Raw genomic sequence first — 19,586 nt, forward strand, 5'->3', positions numbered from 1 at the left:
GATTCAGAATAAGAACAATATGCCTGAGCTCTGCTTGAATGGTCTCCTGAACAGGGAGGAATTTAAGCATGTGGTTTAGGACTATCTTGTATCAGGATATTGTTTGTGTTTTGGGACTTGCAAATCAAAAGCAAAAAAAAAGGCACTTTTTTTTCTGTTTAACTGAAATTAGAGAAACTGCTCAGACTAAGAACCCCCTTCTACTGCAGTACTTTTTGTAGTATCATAGTTCAACTGGGAAAAAGGGTTGTTTAATCAATACTTTTTCCATTTCTTTTTTTTTTTACTCTAGTCTGACTCCTGTTAAGGTCAACAGTAGTAGTCCTATTGATTTCACAGTGTGTTATATTAAGTTAGGGAAGATAAAATCTCCACCTGGATGTGATGCTTAGATAGCACAGTTTGTGATACAATATTGTGATAAGGAAATAGAGCATTGCATTTAGTGGTGCTTAGAATAAAGACTTTGATTATTAAAGCCACCATGAGAAACTTGATAGGTGATACTGAATCCCTTATCACTGTACTTTGTGAACTATCTCATTCTACATATCCAGTTCAAACAGTCTCAAATGGAAGCATTTAACCTTGTAGTACATTTCTCTAGGGAATTGTCCTCTTCTACACAATGTTTTTCACCACTTGGAGTGCCTTACTGTAATCAGCACATTGGTTTTGCATAGCTTGTTCTCGTTACTCATGAGCAATAACATTTCAATAATTAAATACCCTCACCCTAATCTAAGTAAATGCTTAGTTTGATACTAATAAAATTGCAGCAGAGGCTAGGTTTGGCAATTTTATTCATCATAATAAAAAGATGATAAGTGAATGGAAAACAGTAGTTCTGTGATTCTATGATTCTATTCTATGAGTAATCAAGAAATACGTCATGTTATATGTTGATGACTGAAGCTTCCAATATTCACATAGGTGACATTTCAGGCTTCAAGTGTAACACACTGTAAAATGACCATGTCCTGTTGCTTGGCTCAAAGATCTAAATCTTTACACTGGGGGAGTAAAGAGTGTATTTTAAATCAAAATCTTTTTGCTAAGCTGCTTTACAGTATAGACCTGCTGGAAAAAGAAAGTCATCAGAACAACAGAGGAATGTGATAAACAGAGTATTCTGTCAAATATTGGGGGCTGAGATAGAGAGGGTTCTATTAAAATGGCTTTACCTCAATAGAAATTATAACATGGAACCATGCTCTCTTTACCAAGTTGGAGCAGGTTAATCAAGTAAGGTAATCAGATAGCAAACAATATAGAAGAATAGAGTGAAACCAGTACATCATAGATTTGTAGGCCTGAAGAACACAAGGGATTTTGGCTATTTTGAATTTTTCTGCTGAGCATTATTTTGCAGTGTGCATTTGCCCTATATCGTATAGTCTGAATACTTGTCTGGTTTATGCCATTTCACTTCACCCTTCTGCTGATATAGAGTATTTATATTTAATCAAAACACAGCTTGTTCTTTCCTATATAGCAAGTAGAAGTCTTCAAGTCCTGAGGTGGAAGCACAAAGAGAAGTTACCTCTGCTGTCTTTGACAGTTTCTATCAATGGTATATCACTATGTCTGTAAGAATGTGGGCCTAATTTCTCATCTGGATTTACTCGATGTCTTCTCTTTGACACTTGTTATGTCTTCTTGTGATAAAATAAAAGCTTCTATGTATGCATTATTTTTTCTTTTTGTTCTGGGTGTGTATATGGAGCAAGTTAAACCAATTTTCAATTGTCTTTAGAAAGGCTAAATATAGTTTCTTGTTATATGGCGTTCCTATTTGTGAGGCAGTTTTTCTGGACTCACACTAATTTAGCTCTTGCTGCTAAAAGGCATAAAATGATTGTGTTTAGGTACATGACCTTCCAACGTGTAGGAATAATTAAGCTTCCAAAATTCTCATGATGGATTTTTTCCAGAGCCAGTTCTCACTTGATGCAAATGTGTGATTCCTGACTTGTGAATAATTAGGGTATTCAGAAATCTGTTTCCATTCCAATCTGAAGTAAGAGCCAATTTTTTACATATTGCACACAAACTGGAAATTTCACAAGTCTTTCTTTCAGAAACATTGAGGCATAGCATACTAGATACATTTTCCCTATTTTTAGGCATCTAACATCTTAGATATGTCAGGCTTTTTTAGTAATTACTGGGAAGAAATAAGCACTTACACGTCAGGTAAATCAAACTATAGATTAGAAATGTACATTATAATGGGAGAATAACATGTTATTAAAGCATGTTTCTTTCCATCGATTGCAAAGTCTGGGCACCTGAATAATGGCCTACAGTTGGAGGAGGCAAATTCAGCTACCAGCAGTGTTCTGCAGTTCCACAGAATTTACAAACGTAATAAAACTGAGGAAAATGTTGAGGTGGTGGAGCCTATGAGATCTTAAAGTGGTCAGCCTTGGAACCCTCTGACCAGGAACTGCAGAAGGATTTGGTTCCTAAGGAGGCCACAGAAAATGTCTTCTGATGAACCTGGTGGGGTGTCACCACCTGCCTTTATGATTAGGGAGTAGCTAGTGTAAGCAGCTTTAGCATTTGGGGTCTGCAGTTTACTGGCTATGGACAACAGCTCCAGGCACAGTCCTTATGGATTGTAACAGAAATTTTGAAGGAGAAAGAACTCAACCAGAGATGTTTTCCAATTTAATGAACCGTCTTTTTTTTTCAACACATTCCTGTTTCTGCTAGCAATTTGTTGTCCATCTCTAAACAGAATATTCAATACTTCACTATCAAGAATATCAGAAGACGAAATCTATTTATCCAAGACCGATTTCCCTCCCCTGACTCTTTGGAGACTTCCATCAAGAGCCAGTAGTAGATTATGGAGACCTTCAGAACATGAGAATGATTAGTCTGTGATCTTTGTATTTATACACGATTTCAATTAATCTTGCAAGAAGAATCACAAGACTCATGATTAAATTAGAGTCTTTTGGTGTGGTGGGTTGACCCTGGCTGGATGCCAGGTGCCCACCAAAGCTGCTCTATCAGCTCCTCTCCTTGGCCGGACAGGGGAGAGAAAATATTACAAAAGGCTCATGGGTTGAGATAAGGACAGGGAGAGATCACTCACCAATTGCTGTCACAGGCAAAACAGACTTGATCTGGGGAAATCACTTTAATTATTACAAATCAAATCAGAGTAGGATATTGAGAAATAAGAACTAAATCTTAAAACCACCTTCCCCCCACCTTTCTTCACAGGCTTAACTTTGCTCCTGAATTCTTTAGCTTCTCCTCCACAGTAGTACAGGAGGATGGGGAATGGGGCTGTGGTCAGTTCATCACATGTTGTCTCTGCTGCTCCTTCCTCCTCATGGGGACAGCTCCTCACACTCTTTCCCTGCTCCAGGATGGGGTCTTTCCCACAGGAAACAGTCCCCCATGAACTTCTCCAATGTGAGTCCTTCCCACGAGCTCCAGGTCTTCATGAACTGCTCCGGTGTGGGTCCCTTCCATGGGTGCAGTCCTTCTGCTCCAGCGTGAGTCCGCCATGGGGTCACAAGTCCTGCAGCAAACCTGCTGCAGTGTGAGCTCCTCTCTCCACGAGGCCACAGTTCCTGCCAGGAGCCTGCTCCAACACAGGCTTCCCATGTAGTCACATCCTCCTTCAGATAGAGACCTGCACCATCATGGATCTCCACGGGCTGCAGGGGCACAGCTGCCTCACCATGGTCTGCACCACAGGCTGCAGAGAAATCTCTGCTCTGGTGCCTGGAGCACCTCCTGCCCTTCTTCTTCACTGACCCTGCTGTCTTGCAGGGCTGTTGTTCTCACATATTCTCACTCCTCTCTCCAGCTGCAGTTTCTATGGTGCAGGTGTCTTTGTTTTGGTTTTTTTTTATCTCTTAAATACATTATCCAAGAGGTGCCACCACCATCACTGATGGGCTGAGCCTTGGCCAGTGGTGAGTCCATCTTGGAGCTGGCTGGCATTGGCTTTATAGGACATGGGGGAAGCTTCTGTCAGCTTTTCACAGAAGCCACCCCTCTAGCCCCACCTCTACCAAAACCTTGCTGTGCAAACCCAATACACTACAACCCCACCTCGGTTAATCACATATTTAAGAATGTTCATGAAAGTCTACACTGATCATACTAACTTCACAAACTTCTCTCACATCAACAAAAAGAATTCCCCACACCAAGATCAAAATAATATCATCACAGCACCAAAGTGGACAATTTAGACACAGCCCACCCCTTGTGCCTTCACCACCATTACAATAACTGATATTCCCTGCCATTCCCAAATGAAATTCTAAAAATTCAGTCCATGTTTTGCTTGTTACCTCTCCTTATTGTTGTTGCAATCTGTTGATTACAGTGATTATATGAAAAAGCAGTAGTAATGTGATGCCTCATTCTTTTTGTTCACTGGTGTTTGACTCTGCTTTGGAGACATCTGTGACATTTTACCAGCAAAAATATAGTGATGGATGTGTGAATAAAAAACCTGAAACACAAGAACATCTTTGCCTTAAAGAACATCTCTGACTTTTGAGTTGTTGACCCACAGTCATCAAAGAGGTGTAGGGATCAGCAGATAGAAAAATAGGAAAATTGCTATTTCTGTTCTTGGCTTTGCACGCCACTGTCTTGATGTAGGTCCCTGAACATGTCATTTCACATTTCTGTTTTTATTTCCTCACTGCGACATTATTTTTTCTATTTAAGTGGAAATCATTACAGCAGGGATTTGCACTTTGTCCTGTGCTGAGTGTGATGGATTCTCTAGAACCTATTGTCTGGGGTAGCTTGCTTCTCCAACTGTCAGCGTGTAAAGCAGACATCTATCATCACCAATTAATCCTATCTGAGAAAGTTCCTTATGCCTATTCAAGTTGACAGATGCATTTGTCATTACCACACTGTAAAGCATCTCCCAAGCTTCTCTCTTTGCATGGAAACTGCCCAAGCATTTTTTTTATTTTTTTTTTTTCAGGAGACTTTCCCAAAATAGTGTCTGGGTTGGTGCTGTCAGTGGAGGCATTAATAGTATTTTCAGTTCTTCAATATGTCATCTCTTTAGTGCATACACAGTGTAAAATGCTCTGCACTCAGGAAAGCCACCCAGTTTCCCTGAAAAGAGAAACTCCATTTTGTTCAGTACCTAACCTTACACTAAGTTGTAATTTCACTGCTGTATGGTGAGAAAACTGCTCGGGGATTGTTAGATACCTGAGATACTCTCCTGTTAATGTGAACAGTTTACATTGTCTCTTGTGTTACCAAAAACTTGGTCTTTTAAATGTTATATTTCTTTATTACACATAATCTTATTCAGAAGACCAAAATATACGCTCAGTGTACTCTGTACATTAATTCATTTTGAATAAACTTATTCAGAAGGCAAGGTTGCTCTGAAGTACAAGGGTAGTTTGAAGTAATTTGGGAAAGTTTATTGAAAGTTGCGAACAAAGGATCTCAGGAGGCGTTTGTTAAATATTTAAGGGCTACTTACCTTTAGGCCAATGGAAGCTGGAAAATGGCTGACCTCTCTCTAACTCATTTCCATATTATGAGTCTTTATCTTATACTGTAGTTTTCTCAGTACTGGAAAAAAGTATTTTCAGAAAGAAAGTAACCAGAACTAGTACACCTGCTTTAAGTAGGCTTAAACTAGAGGTGATTTCTGGCAAAACAGCGCATCATAGACCACATCAAAGAAACAAATTCCAACATTTTATTCTTAAGGACTCTGACATTTACAAAAGCATTTTTCATTCAAAAAAACAAATTATCAAAACCTTATTTTTTCAGGTATTCATCATTCTACTCATAAACTGGTGTCTTCTACAATGGATACTTCTTGTTTCTGTAGAGGCTCCTGTTAACTAGTTGGTTTTTGATAAAGTGTTTTCTACTTACAGTAATCTGCTCTTGATACTGTTTAGCACTTACTACTGAAAATATACTTCATCAAAACCGCCTGTAATTCAGCTACAGACTAAGGAAAAAAAGCCCAGTTATCTGAAACTCCATGTGGCATATATTTTACATATTTCACTTATATATACTTCCTCAAAGAAATGCATTGGAACTTCTTTGGCACTATTGTGACAGGCTTTATCTGTTGTTTGTAACAATCATGTTTGCTTGGGTTTAGAAGCAGTTTCTCCTTTGCTTATCTAGTTGGTAAAAACTAATCTTAGACAAAACACTGATAAAGACACTTTTTCAGTTAGCATCCAATCAACTTATTAACTACAGTATAAGAGCTATAGGGCTCTGGGGGGTTTTGGTCACTGTCTGCTACTTGTGCTACTTAAAGATATGAACAAAATAAAACTGGAGGTTACATAGGCTCTTTAAAATATGCAGGAAATACTAAGTGATCTTTGTCACTGGTTATCATTATTATAATCAATTACTTCTACAAAGTAAAGAAGGATTTGCTGCTATTTGGATAATAGAATACTTCCCCCCTGATCAATTTATTGGAAGTTGTCGCATGTGAAAAACAGGTTGCTTGGTTTCAGTTGTTGGAAGAAGTTTATAGCATGATTAAACTGAGAGACTCCTTCTAGGCAAACTTTGATGATGGGAACAAATCAAACTGTCATTTTCTGTGGTGTGAAGAAATCCTGTATAATGATCCATAGAGGAGGGCAGGTTATTTGGTAGACCCCAAGTTAGTATATACTTTATCCTTCTTAGGATCAACTTGTCTAATTTGGCACTGATGTTAAATCACTTGTCATGCTTATGCATTTACCTTTATAGGCAGAATACTTCATACCACGCACCTTCTTTATAGACTTTAGGGTGATTTCCATGATAAATGCATATATCTTAAAAAGAGTAAGCAAATGGACCACAGTATTAAATCAGTACTAAGGTGAGTCCAAACTCTATAAACACAGCCCTAGTTTTCTATTTCAAAACCTAAGATTGGTGTAAAGTTCAAATAGAGCGGTAAGAATTGTGCTGCTTTAAACAGGAAAAGGTCATAGCATTAGTATTGCAGATCTTTTTTTTTCCACCTGACTGTCCTAATCTCTGTTTTATCCAGACCAAATATGAGTCATTTGCTTTTCATGCAGGCCACCACTTTCCTACGACAGTGACAAAAAGAAATGTGTATAGCCTGTACCTATTGAGATGTATTACTGGCTGCTATCCATTTATTGATAACAAGGAAATCCATTAACTTTCACCATTCCTCCTAAGGGCAGGCTACACAGTATTGTCAAATTGGACCCCATGGGATTGCCAAGGACACAGGGGAGAGAAGCACCTGTCCCTTGCAATAATCTTTGCTCTCACAAGTTACAAAGTCAAGTGGCTCTTTTTTCATAAAGCCCGTATCAGAAGCATTTCTGAGTCATTCCTTTTGCATTGATACAAGGGTATGAAATCACACATCATTGCTATGTTTTGGAAAATAGGTTGGAGCACTTTTCAGGAGGTGGCATTCAAGGTAGATGCTAGGGTGAAGGTGCCCATGCTGAATTACAAGTGCATTCTGTAGAACAGGTTTTCTGTTGCAGTTTTATTGCTGAGCCGTTTAGCATCCTCCCAGCATTTTGCTTCATTTAAACATTCATGTTTGGAACAGAGCCAGACTCCCAAATGAACCTTGTTGGTTACCTAATGTTAAAAAAAAAAACAAAATAAAGACTCTTGCAGCTTTGGTTTCTCAAATGACTCATTCTGCTTACACTAAGAAAAGAGTTTGGTTTTAAATGTGGCATAGAGCAAACTAGACTTGGGTACATTTGCCCTTCCCACCTACACTGAAGACTTTTCTTAATGAAGCTGTTTTGATTTTGGGGAAGGAAATATTTGACTAGTTGGATAATTTCACATTTGTTTCTACAAATATTGTAAAGGTAGATGTTATTTACCATCTTCCTCAAACATCTCAGAATATCTGATCTCTACTGGATCATTCATAGAGAAAGCTCTGCTTCTTGATTTGTGTATACTTTTTCTAATCAATTCCCTGTTCAGGACATATGAGCTCTAACACTGAATATGACACTGATTTTAACTCACTGTGCCATTTCTGTATGGTTTCTTTGATACAGTTTATGCATTGGCTCACTGTGTGTATGAATAGATCTAGAGATACTATGACCTTATCTAACAATTAAAAAGTTGGGATCATTACCCATTAAGATACTTCTTCATTTAAGGGAATGTAAAATTAGTGTTACATCTATGCATACATTGGTATTTCTAATAACATTGCTATTATGTGAATCTTATATATAGGGTTTTTTGTTTATTTATATAAATGCACACATCTACTCCTTATATGCTAACATGATTTCAATGCTTTCAGGCTTTGATGGCTGAAGCAGAAAAAATGGTGCAACAAATTCTTATCACAACACTATTTTTCAGTCAGAAATTTTATCTTCATTACCTAGGCACCCTTTCCTCAGTCTTTGGTCATTTCCTTAATCAGCTGTAACATAATTGTTTGCTTAAATTATACCAGTTAACAGTCTATCCTCACTTTTTTTCCTGTTTGGAGGAGGCCAGGGGGTGGGTAATTTTAGCCTTTATATTTCTGGAGGCTGGAACACATATGTTCCCTGTCCCTGAGCAACTGGCATGGACATTAACTGTTTATTTCCGCTGCACTGTCTGTTTTCTGTGGGAACTGTGAAGATTTGAGATGCTAATGCACTTTGAAAGACAGAAAACAATCTCAGTTATTCCCTTAAGACTGCCAGGCTGGTAGGAAGGCCTTTAATAACCTCAGCTTATGTTTTGTTATATACTGTTGTTTCAGGTTCAATGGATCCAAAAGACTTTCTGAGGGAAGCACAAATAATGAAGAACTTGAGACATCCAAAGCTTATACAGCTTTATGCTGTCTGCACGTTGGAGGACCCAATTTACATTATTACTGAGCTGATGAGATATGGAAGTCTTCTCGAATACCTTCAAAGTAAGCAAATGGCTATAAACTCATTTCAAGGGGTGTTACAGGTGACAGTTTAGTAAATACACTAACATAAAGATAGAAGTACAGCAGTCTGGTTTAATACAAAGGCTACATTATTTGTCACGTGTGGGGATGAGAAAAGAGGAAAGAAAGAGGTTTATGATTTTTTGACATAGAATCATAGAATAGTTAGGGTTGGAAACGACCTTGAGATCATCTAGTTCCAACCCCCCTGCCATGGGCAGGGACACCTCACACTAAACCATGTCACCCAAGGCCTCATCCAACCTGCCCTTGAACACCGCCAAGGATGGAGCACTCACAACCTCCCTGGGCAACCCATTCCAGTGCCTCACCACCCTAAGTGTAAAAAATTTCTTCCTTATATCCAATCTAAACTTCCCCTGTTTAAGTTTGAACCCGTTACCCCTTGTCCTGTCACTACAGTCCCTGATGAATAGCCCCTTCTCAGCATCCATCCAAAGTATTTTCACAGTTTGAATCTTGCCTTATAATGACCCACATTTTTTTCACCCTGTTCTATGAGTAGATGGGAATATACACTGACAGAATAAAAATATAAGCATCCAGAAGGATAGGTTATTGTATTTGACATGAAATAGAGGCACTTCCACAAAATGTACTTAACAGCTTTGAAATCCATTACTAGGCAGGGATAGCCTTTCACTGTGAATTTGTCCCTTGCCTATCGCATCAGGGCTTTTATCTCATCAGCACTTCAAAGTGCTCTTTTGAAGGCAAATAATAATTAAAAATAAAGTTGTACAGCATGAAGCAGAGTAGCATAATGATTGCACTTCAAGTTCACCCCTGCTATTGAGAAATACTTGACTCTAGTCTTACCCGTTTTCAGTTTAGCAGATGTCTCTGAGGTGCTAAGTGTCTTTAAGGCTGTCACTATCTCTTGAAGACAAAATGTTCACTGCAATTGTCTTGCTGAATTTTTTTTCTCTGTCCAGCCCATAAGGCAGAGCCCTGCTAAATACCACAGACAGTATTTACCGTGTTACATGCCTTCTGCCATCTTCTCTCTGGAACCATTTTTTAAGTGAGGCTGAGACCAGGAACAATTACAGCAAAAGAAATCTCTGGTAGAGTGACAGCCCCACCAAGGAATGGGCTGCATTGAGCTTGGACCGGACCAGCTACAGGGTTTTTTTTAAGTGGCTAGAGGTAGCAATGCACAAATTTCATTTAAATTCTTGTCTTTGATTCCTTTGTGTGCAGATTGCTACTTATCTGATTGAAAGAGCCTGGCACATCAGAAAATGATTGCTGTGCATTAAAACATTTATTGCACCACAGAAATAGCTCTGAGGGAGACAGGATGAGTCACAACTATTGCAGAGGTGAAATTAGCCTGGTTGTGGACAGAGTACAACATGTCCAGGACACATCAGCTCTGCATCCTGTGTGTGGATCAGTTGCCAGCACATGCACAGCAGCTTCCCTTGCTGTGGGCAATGCACGTATGTGGTCTAATCTTTGCCCAAATCCTCATTCCTGTAGCCCTGGAGAGACCGAGGAAAGTCAGCTGGTTCCCAGGCAGCTGTCAAGATAACTGTAAAAATGGCCGGTTGAAACCCACACTAATGGTGTGTCTCCTTGTCTGATGGCCTGTGCTCAGGGAGATAAAGAGAACTGAGAGGTGGAGGCAGAGATCCAGGTACTTTGATAAGTGTTAGTCAGAGAAAAGTTGTTGCCGTCAATGACAGTAATAAGGAAAGAGATTTGAAGTTTGTAAAGCCCTGTGACTCAAAGTGATCTGTATTGGCTGGTGATCAGTGCACAGATCCTGATAAGCTTTCTTGATACTCAGCCGCTGCAGGAAGATATTTCCAGAAGGCTACTGGGTTTCTGTGTGCACTATGGGTAAATATGGCAAACTACAATAGAGAGAAAGCCCAGAGATTGTTCTTTGGTCAAGTTTCCCCTCCTAGAAATGCATGGTATGTTTTTCCAGCTTTGAAAATTCCCTGATATTTCATGCATAGTGACTATCTCATACCACCATAATGACAGCTACTTAATAATGACGGGCATGTGAATTCCCTGTGCACCCTGTAAATGTACTTTGGGATACTTCTTGATGAACACTGCTAAGCAGAGTTATTGAGCTGCCACCAATATGAGAAAAATGCAACTGAAAACTTTTCTTTGTTATTAGATGTGAATGAAATTGGCATAAAATGTATGAGTGTTTTTATCAAGTCTGATAGACCTGGAGCTTGTTCTGGCAGGGACACAGTCTTGAGGTTCAGTGAATTATTACAGAGGCAATGCTCTCAAATGGAGAAAGTGCTGCTTATTTATTTATTTATTTATTTATTTAATGTCAGACATCTGTCAATGAGAATATTTTCCTGTCTGGCCTATATGAGATGTTGTGAATGATTGCTTAGAACAGGGTGTAGACCCTAAGCCTTCTTTAATATTTTCTCTAATAAATTTTTCGTATAAGGGCAATAGTTTTGTCAAAAAATATTAGTAAAAAAGGACATGGAGGCACTACATTTTCTTTATAGGATAAAGAATAAGTCATGGGAAACTTTTATAAATTCACCGGTAGTGCCTGGTTTTGAGTGTGGAAGTTACATTAACTTTATTCTTTTGTTGTAGTTTTTCCTCCTTTAAAAAACTTTAAAACAAGCTGAAGTACATGTATACACATATGAATGCAGCTGTTAACTCTTCTGACCTGCTCTGAACTAGCCACTTGGGAGCTGGCTCTGGTCTGGAAATCTCTGTAGTTGCACTAATGTAGTACTGTGCTTGAACTTGTGTGCTTGGCTGGCCCAACCTGGAGTTTTGGCAGTATAGTCAGAAAACTTTATGAGACAACTGTACATGATTTGGACTTCAGATCCCAAAGAGAATTGTGCTTTCATCCTCTATCTTTGTGCAGTTTGCAGCTCCTGGTCAGCTGAGGCTCCTCCTTACAGCTTTTTCTTCTTTAGCTCCAGAGCAGCAGCAGCGCAGAACCAGCTCACACAGAGAAACCCTCCAAGCAATACTTCAGCATCCAAAGCAATTGTGGCCTCTTCCCCTCCTCAGCCCATATGCTAAAGACAGTAGGCCAGCCCGATCTGGGGTACCAAACAAGGCCTAGTGGAAGAAAAAATCTTTCAGCTGCAACTTCACCATTAGAGGTGGATCTCATCCTTGTCCTTTAGCACAGTGCACCTGTGTGTCCTGCAGGGCATAAGACAAGGAGCGGTTAGCAGCTCCAGCTCCTGTCCTGCACTGAAGCAGCTCATTAGAAACACGAGGCTTATGAGTCATCCTTTTTCCCCTGTGACATTGCTGTGTTTTGGCTCTTGAGCAAGCTTGTATCAGGCTTGTCTGGAGCATTCCCAGAGCAATGACAAACCTGTGCTCAGGTCTGCCTGCATCCTTGTCTGCTTTCACCTGGAGGTAGTTCACAGCCTGTGCAGATGAAGGAGCAGTGTGAAAGGGAACGTAGAGAGAGGGATTTTGAAGTGAGTCACATAAGCTAGTTTCCAAACCCCAGGTACTCATGCAAGGTACTTGTATATATTTAGTTATTTTCTGATTAAATACTACATAAATATAATTTATGGATGTATATCTTTGTCCAGCAAGCTGAATAATAAATGTTGATGTCTGCCACTTATCAGAACTGCAAAAATTTAGAGCTCTATATTATGCTGTGGCCTGATGATATATTTTCTTGATGGTCAAGCCATAGATTACCACACAGCCTGATTTTTCTTCCCATCTCTTTTAAAGGTCAAGGAAACTGTTAAATATATGTGTGTGAGAGGAAAAGACTTTCTGAGTCAACAACAGAAATAAATAATCATAGTGCTCGATTATCATGACAATGACTTTAGCCTCAAAAAGGAAGTAGGACAATGCACGTACAGGGACAAATTTAATAATTTAAAATTCATTTCTTTTACCTATTCATCTCAGAACATCCAGATAAGTAGGAAATTCAAGGCCTGGAGATTGCAGAATAGATTAATAAACAATGGAATTTCACACTCTTCATAAGGGGTGATTGCAAGGTTAGGTCAGATAAAATGCCAGAACTGGAGGAGGTTATGCAAACCAATGCTAAGACACGCTTTCACCAGGAATCAATTCAAAGTAAGCAATAGAAAACCACCAGCTACAAATGTTTTATTTAACAGAAAGGCTGTAAGGAAAAGTCACCATCGTAATGAGAAAGGAGAACTGCTATAAACCTTGCAGCAAACATTCAGCTTTCTGGTATTGTTAAAATTCTGAAACAGAAAGTTGAAACCATTTTAGAGGCTACAGAGGTAGGCACTCATGCTTCAGTGTTGCAGCATTTGAGTTTAGGTGACAGTGATGCTTGAATATAACACTGATTTGGCTTACATAGATTACCTTGGGGTATAAATTCTTTGCTATGAGGTCAGCTGTCCCCCCAAAAGCCACAAAGGCCCTGAATTTGTATTGTAATGTGTATACTCCAATGATTTCTTTTAAGTACTTGTCTTACAATTTTTGGCTTCAGTTTTTCATGGCCTAAGGCTCTTTCCTTCATTTGTGGAGGGAGGTTGCTCTGCTCAAATTTCTTCTCCTACTTTATTTGAACAGCAATTTTTGATTGCCAAATCTCTATAACTGAGACTTGCTGATCTTACAGCAAGTGGTCAGAATGGCATGCACATTGCTTCAGAAAGTCCTTCTAGAGAGGCAGGCAACTTGAAAGCAGCTCAAGGAGTCCTACTGTTGAATAGCAGCAGCAACAGAGAGAACAGTATGAGGCAGTCAAGTGGACTGGAAAGTGAAAATGAGAGTTGCAGTTGACAGCAGATGGTATATTTCCTAGCAAGAATTACTGGAGAACACGGAACAAGGATAATCTTGTGCTTTTCCATCTTCAGTCAGCTTTGGCTACTCTCAGTGAGTACTGACATTAATTCTCGCAGTTTGAAACTGGTTATGCACTTGTCAGAAAGGCAAACATCTGCCTTTATATTAGCAGATAAATGCCTTTCCTTTAGACTGTGTCAGCAGCTCCTTCCAGGCCTAGATCAACTGCTGTGTTTAGTATTTACTCTGTTAAAGAAGATGGGACAGGCACTGTTACTCAGTTGTCGTGAAGTTAGCTGCATGACTTTTAGTTGTGTCATTGACTAACCTCTTCCATTTGGTTGGGCTGTTACTTTATTGTATTGCATGGCTGTTTGAACAAGACAGGATATTATTTATATGTTAATAACATAAATATTATGTTATCTTTTCTTTCATCTTCTTTTAAACAGAAGATGCAGGCTCCCAAATCTTCCTGCCACATCAGATAGACATGGCTGCTCAGGTGGCTTCGGGGATGGCTTACCTTGAATCTCAAAACTATATCCATCGGGATCTGGCAGCCAGGAATGTTCTTGTTGGTGAACACAGTGTTTACAAAGTGGCAGACTTCGGACTTGCAAGAGTTTTTAAGGTGGGTTGTGAGAGGGTGAACTGGCTCTACTTTAACTCTGGGTAACAAGGTGGAGGAGGTCAACTAAAAGATGAACTGTAGCTTCTGCATTTCTAGGTTCAGGCAAAAAGCATGCCCAGGGAGACAAGGACCTCTACTGTGTTCACTTGTATCCTCTATCTGTGTTATCCCATGCAAGGTTAGGAGCTGGCCTATGCCTTTGTGTCAGTCTGAAGATGGCGTCCCAGTGTCTGCTTCCCACTCACCCACCAAGGAAGGAGCGTGGCAAGCAACACCCTTTGCTGCACAACCTTTGTCCACAACACTAGTGTCTGCCACATGGAGAGAGATCACAGGAATGATGGCAAGATTATATTCCTGAGCCTGTGAGGGAAGGCATAAAAAAGTGTATCGACAGCTATTCTCTCTTCGTTCACTTCCCCACTGCCTCCATGATGCTTGCAAGTGCAGGTAGTAATAATAAAGGGACCTTATTCCTCTCCATGGCTAACAGTGGAGTTCATAAAGTGATCTCTTAGAGCTTTAAATCTGATGTAGTTTCAAGTTCTTTCCCATTGCACTGTTTTTTTTTCTCTAGCCCTTGAGGATGTGGAATGCGAAGTAATGCTGACCAAGATCACCCTAGGAAAGAGCTGTGGTTTAGAAATGAGATTTCCTAACTCTGAAAATGATTTTATCAGAGTTGGAAAGATTTGGTTTGCCATATTTTATGGATTTCAACATGTAATCCATAATTTCTGAGGTCTTATTATTGTTTTTATTGATTTATGTTCTTGCAGTGAGGAGGAAAACAAAGAAAAAAGCCCTCTGCTTCTCGTTTGTTTTTTTCCATTCAAGCAGCAGAAATTGAAGTTCATAACAGAGTTGGATTTATTACACACTGAAGTATAGAATAATGACTAGACAATGGCATCAAAGGACTTGGAAAGTGCTTTTTTGCATAATTTTTATTCTTCTAGTTATGCATAAGTTCAGATTGCACATTTTTTAACATGAAAAATATATATTTTTAAATGAACAATGCTTACAATGGATAGTCTTCCTTTGTCCTCACTAAAGAAAGTAATAATTTACAAGTGCTGACATTTCTTGTTAAACCTGAGCTTTATTGAGATACTCTGTCATAAAGTCATCTTGGCAGACTTTCTTAGGAGTATTCTGTCTCCTAAACCAAAGCACTAACATGGTCACATTCGAAGATCCCAGAGTAGGTGTGAGAAATAAAATCTGTATTTCTGTATGTGTTAATTAGCATAACAAAATAATTTCTTGTTTCTAGAGATGAAATAGTATGGTCAAGATGCTAGCTGTATCAGTAGATCAGTAGATGTAGGTACAAAAGAGTAACAACCAGTCTTTTCAGAAGTATAGGGCACAACAGACGGGAAATGCACATTCTGTATTAAAAAAAAAATCAAACAAAATCTTGTACACATTTGCCTGGATTTGCATGTGAAAAACCTGACCAAGGTTTGGATGTGACCGATATACGCTAAATTACATGTAGGAATCAAAGACAGAATAAAGTTTAGACGTCTGTGCTGTTAAACTTTAAGGACATGATTCTACAAATTTGCAAGTAAATAATTTGTCTTTTTATATGTGCCTTTCATCTTCACTTTACATGAATTAATTGGATCCACCGTAAGCTAATATTTTATTTTGAATCACTTAGAGCTTATTCTTTAGTCCCCAAAACCTGCTTAAGTGATTGTTATCAAAGTCAATGGCCCTTCAACACTGCAATAAATCACAGAAGAAACATTCTGAAATTTATTAGCTCTTCCTCTTGCCTTCTCTGTTTACTAAAGACCAGACATAGAGCCATTTGGTCTGTAGTGTCAGCAGGATGCTTACACTGCCACTCCTGACAGACTTCAAATCTTGCATGCCAGGTCCAGAATTCACAGTAGCAGGTCATAATTAATCATGAGCCACTCCAACGCTGTGTGCTCACTTGAAATGATGAATGCTTTAGAAAAGCCTCTGATGAACAGTAGCATTGCACAACTGTGAAGCCCAGTTCAACAACAGACTTCAGAAAGTGTATGCTTTAACACCATGAAAGGCAAGTGCTTGGATGAAAGATGATAAGGTTAAGCACATGCTTAGCTTAGTCGGGTGCTTAAGTGCTTTGCCTTGTTTTACCTGTGACAGGTGGAAACTGAAAACATATATGAAGCTAGGCCTGAAACAAAACTTCCAGTGAAATGGACAGCCCCAGAGGCAATCCGGTACAACAAATTCAGCATTAAGTCAGATGTATGGTCATTTGGAATACTTCTGTTTGAAATAATCACCTACGGGAAGATGCCTTATGCTGGTAAGTGCTTTTACCTAAAGAATGATGCCTAATGTTTTCTTGCTTTAAGAATGACACACACAAAAAAGTTGAGTGCTTGTACTATGGGCATGTTAAAGGTTAAAATTGTAAATACAGAAGAAAGGCTGCTCAGAGCTCAGATGAGGTCCGTTTAGTGGGTCAGACCTTCTGGCTGCCCCAGGCTTCCTGGAAGCTTTCCAAAGTTTGTGATTAGCAGCCATTCAAGCTTTCTCTGGCGGGAGTCAGCCCGCACTGTGCAGGCACCTAAGCCAGCTGGCTATTTCCCTCCAACATCAGATCAAAGATGCCAGTTCTTGGAATGTGGAAAAAGGGAAGGTTTTTCTGTCTCCCACCCTGCCCTTGGTGTTTTTTTTTTTTTTTTTTTTTTTTTTTTAGAAGGAGAGAATTTGTTTAGGGTTTGGTTTTTTGGGGGTTTATTTATTTATTTATTTGAAGATCTCTCATAAAGAAAAAGATTATTATGTGTGAAGTAGTTCTGCACAGGCACTTCAGGAAGAAGGTGAATGAAAAATAAATCAGGTGGTTTTACTCCCTTCCCTCATATTTGACTTTTGCATTGGAAAGCCTTCAAAAAGAGAAGGATCACAAGAATTAGGAATAAAATGTCACCAACCTTAAAAGTATGTGAACTGCTATTATTCCTAGCACTGTGAGAAATGCTCAAGGAACTGTGCCTCCAGTAACACAAGATATCAGTGAGATGATTGACTGTGACTCATTTTGTGCTGTGAGGAGAACACAAGGGAAGGACTAAAGCAAAAAAAAGTTATGCTGCATCTGTATAGGCCTGAGGGGTGTTGCGTTCGTCATAGACTACATTTCACAGGGTCCCAAACTGGTATTTCCTGTAAAAGGAAAAATTGATTTTGTTTTTGATTCCTACCCTCACCGCCTGTGAAACTGTTCTGAAAAGAGAAAAAAAAAATGAAAGGAAACAAAAGCCAAAACCCCTCAACTCTTTCTTATATAAACTATAGGTCTGGGCGTATGGACACACATACATAAATAAACTATTCAAGTATAAATTATATGTACGAAAGACCATAATTCTCACTATTGCCTGAAAATATGTTCAGCATTATCCCTTTTGCAAAGGCATAGTTTACTTGTGACTTAAACAGTAAAAAATGTCCTTTTGCCATGGCTATTTGCTTACTTAATGTTACTTTCAGGAACTTGGCCTCAGCAATCAATTAGGAGAAGAGGTATGTTGATACGTAGTGGGTAATGTAGAGAAGAAATACCATTTAGAGATCTAGGGAAAAGAAGAAAATGTTGCACAATTCAAGATTTACTTAAAAGAGTACAAAATTAGAAGGCAAGGACAATAGTCTTAATATAGAAATGTATAGCAAAGGTAGGGGAGTGGTTTCTTCTCCATGACTTGTAGTGACAGAGCAGGCAGGATGCCACCACACAGCTGCACCAGAGGAAATTTAAGGGTCACATTAGGGAAAACTTTCTAAATGTGAGAAATATCAGCATCAGGACAGATTTTCTTGGGATATTTTGGAGTCACTGAGACTAGAGACATTTAAGAATAAATTAAGGAAAATAAATCTCAGAAAAATTTCAGCAAACTCATGTGGTGGAGAAAAAGCCTCCCACCCAGAGCAACCCATTCACTATGCCTCTCAGGTGGCTTAGTTGGGGCAAAAGAGCTGGGAGATGCTGGATGTGTTTTTAGCTGCTGGTGTGGGATCTTCTAGTGACTGCTGTGGCTTGTGGCCATTGAAGGCGCTTGCTGAGGCCAGCTCTGCCCTCAGCATGCAGGTGTACTTCTCGGTGAGGTGTCCCATTGCCTCATCTCAATAGCAGATATGGACACATGGCATCACTAAGTAGACCCCCAGCAGTCTGATGAACTCCTTTCTGCTTGCAGGCATGCCAGGACACCAGGTGGTCCAGATGCTGGACAAGGGGTACCGACTTCCTCAGCCAAAGACCTGCCCGGCGCCTCTCTATGAGCTGATGCTGCAGTGCTGGAACGCGGAGGCAGGTGGTCGCCCCACCTTCGAGGCCCTCTGCGGGCAGCTTGAGTGCTACTTCGAGGCCGATTCCTCTGCCTATGCCCATGCCCAGGCTTGGTGAAATGAACCCCCAGGCGGGGACGGAGGGACAGGCACTACTAGCATGGCTGTGGAATCAGCCTGAGCCCAGATGTGGAGATTCTTAGGGGGTGCTGAGGAATTCTGGTGTGTTTTCATCCCTGTGCTGGTACTCAAAGACACTTCAAATTCTTGCTGCTGGCAAGTGTTTTGTGAGACAAAGCATCAGGGAGCTGGAGGGGTGGAGGCTTCTAAAAATTAAAATGTCTTCTATTTATTTTTTAGACACCAAATTGCAAGAATGAACAAATGAAATGAGTGTTGCTCAATAGCTACTGTAGCGTTTTGTCATTTTTCTGTTTGGAATGATTATTTGCTGTTCCTTAGATTTTTTGTTCCTACCATGTTGTTCTCATGAAGGAATGTGATGACTCTGCACAGCAGGATCTGTGCTTCCAAGGTCCTCTCATTGTAAAATAATATAAAAATAATGCTGTGATGGTGATGATGGCAGAATCCAGATTAATTGCCCTGCTTAGACTGTACCTGTGCTTTGCTATATCAGAAAATAAAACAGATGTTCATGGGAGAAAAGGAATTATTTTGTGCTGTGGACGCAAAGAATGATTCTTTTTAATTTGTTTACTGTTCCTCTTTTACAAGAGTAAATATTATTAGATTTAAAAGCTGCTTGTTCTTAATGTTATTAAACAGTGCCATGGAACTGATGAATTACTGTCCGTTGAGGTGTAAGGATTTGTTTTGTAGTTCTTCATTTTAGGGATATTGGAGGAG

General features: G+C 39.5%; 1 protein-coding gene across 1 annotated transcript in view; it reads left to right on the top strand.

Moving 5' to 3' along the window:
• The window catches only part of FRK (fyn related Src family tyrosine kinase), a gene marked incomplete at both ends in the record, with an annotated part of 52,210 nt that extends 33,376 nt beyond the window's left edge, over positions 1–18,834 (top strand). Inside the window, 4 exons of the mRNA XM_080615897.1 lie at positions 8,780–8,938; positions 14,218–14,399; positions 16,557–16,722; positions 18,626–18,834. Of these exons, the coding sequence (XP_080472023.1) occupies positions 8,780–8,938; positions 14,218–14,399; positions 16,557–16,722; positions 18,626–18,834 (716 nt within the window). The remainder of the gene's footprint in view (positions 1–8,779; positions 8,939–14,217; positions 14,400–16,556; positions 16,723–18,625) is intronic.
• Positions 18,835–19,586: the final 752 nt, after the last annotated feature.

Source organism: Psittacula echo (genome assembly GCF_963264785.1).
Source record: "Psittacula echo genome assembly, chromosome: 4".
Classification (NCBI taxonomy): Eukaryota; Metazoa; Chordata; class Aves; order Psittaciformes; family Psittacidae; genus Psittacula; species Psittacula echo.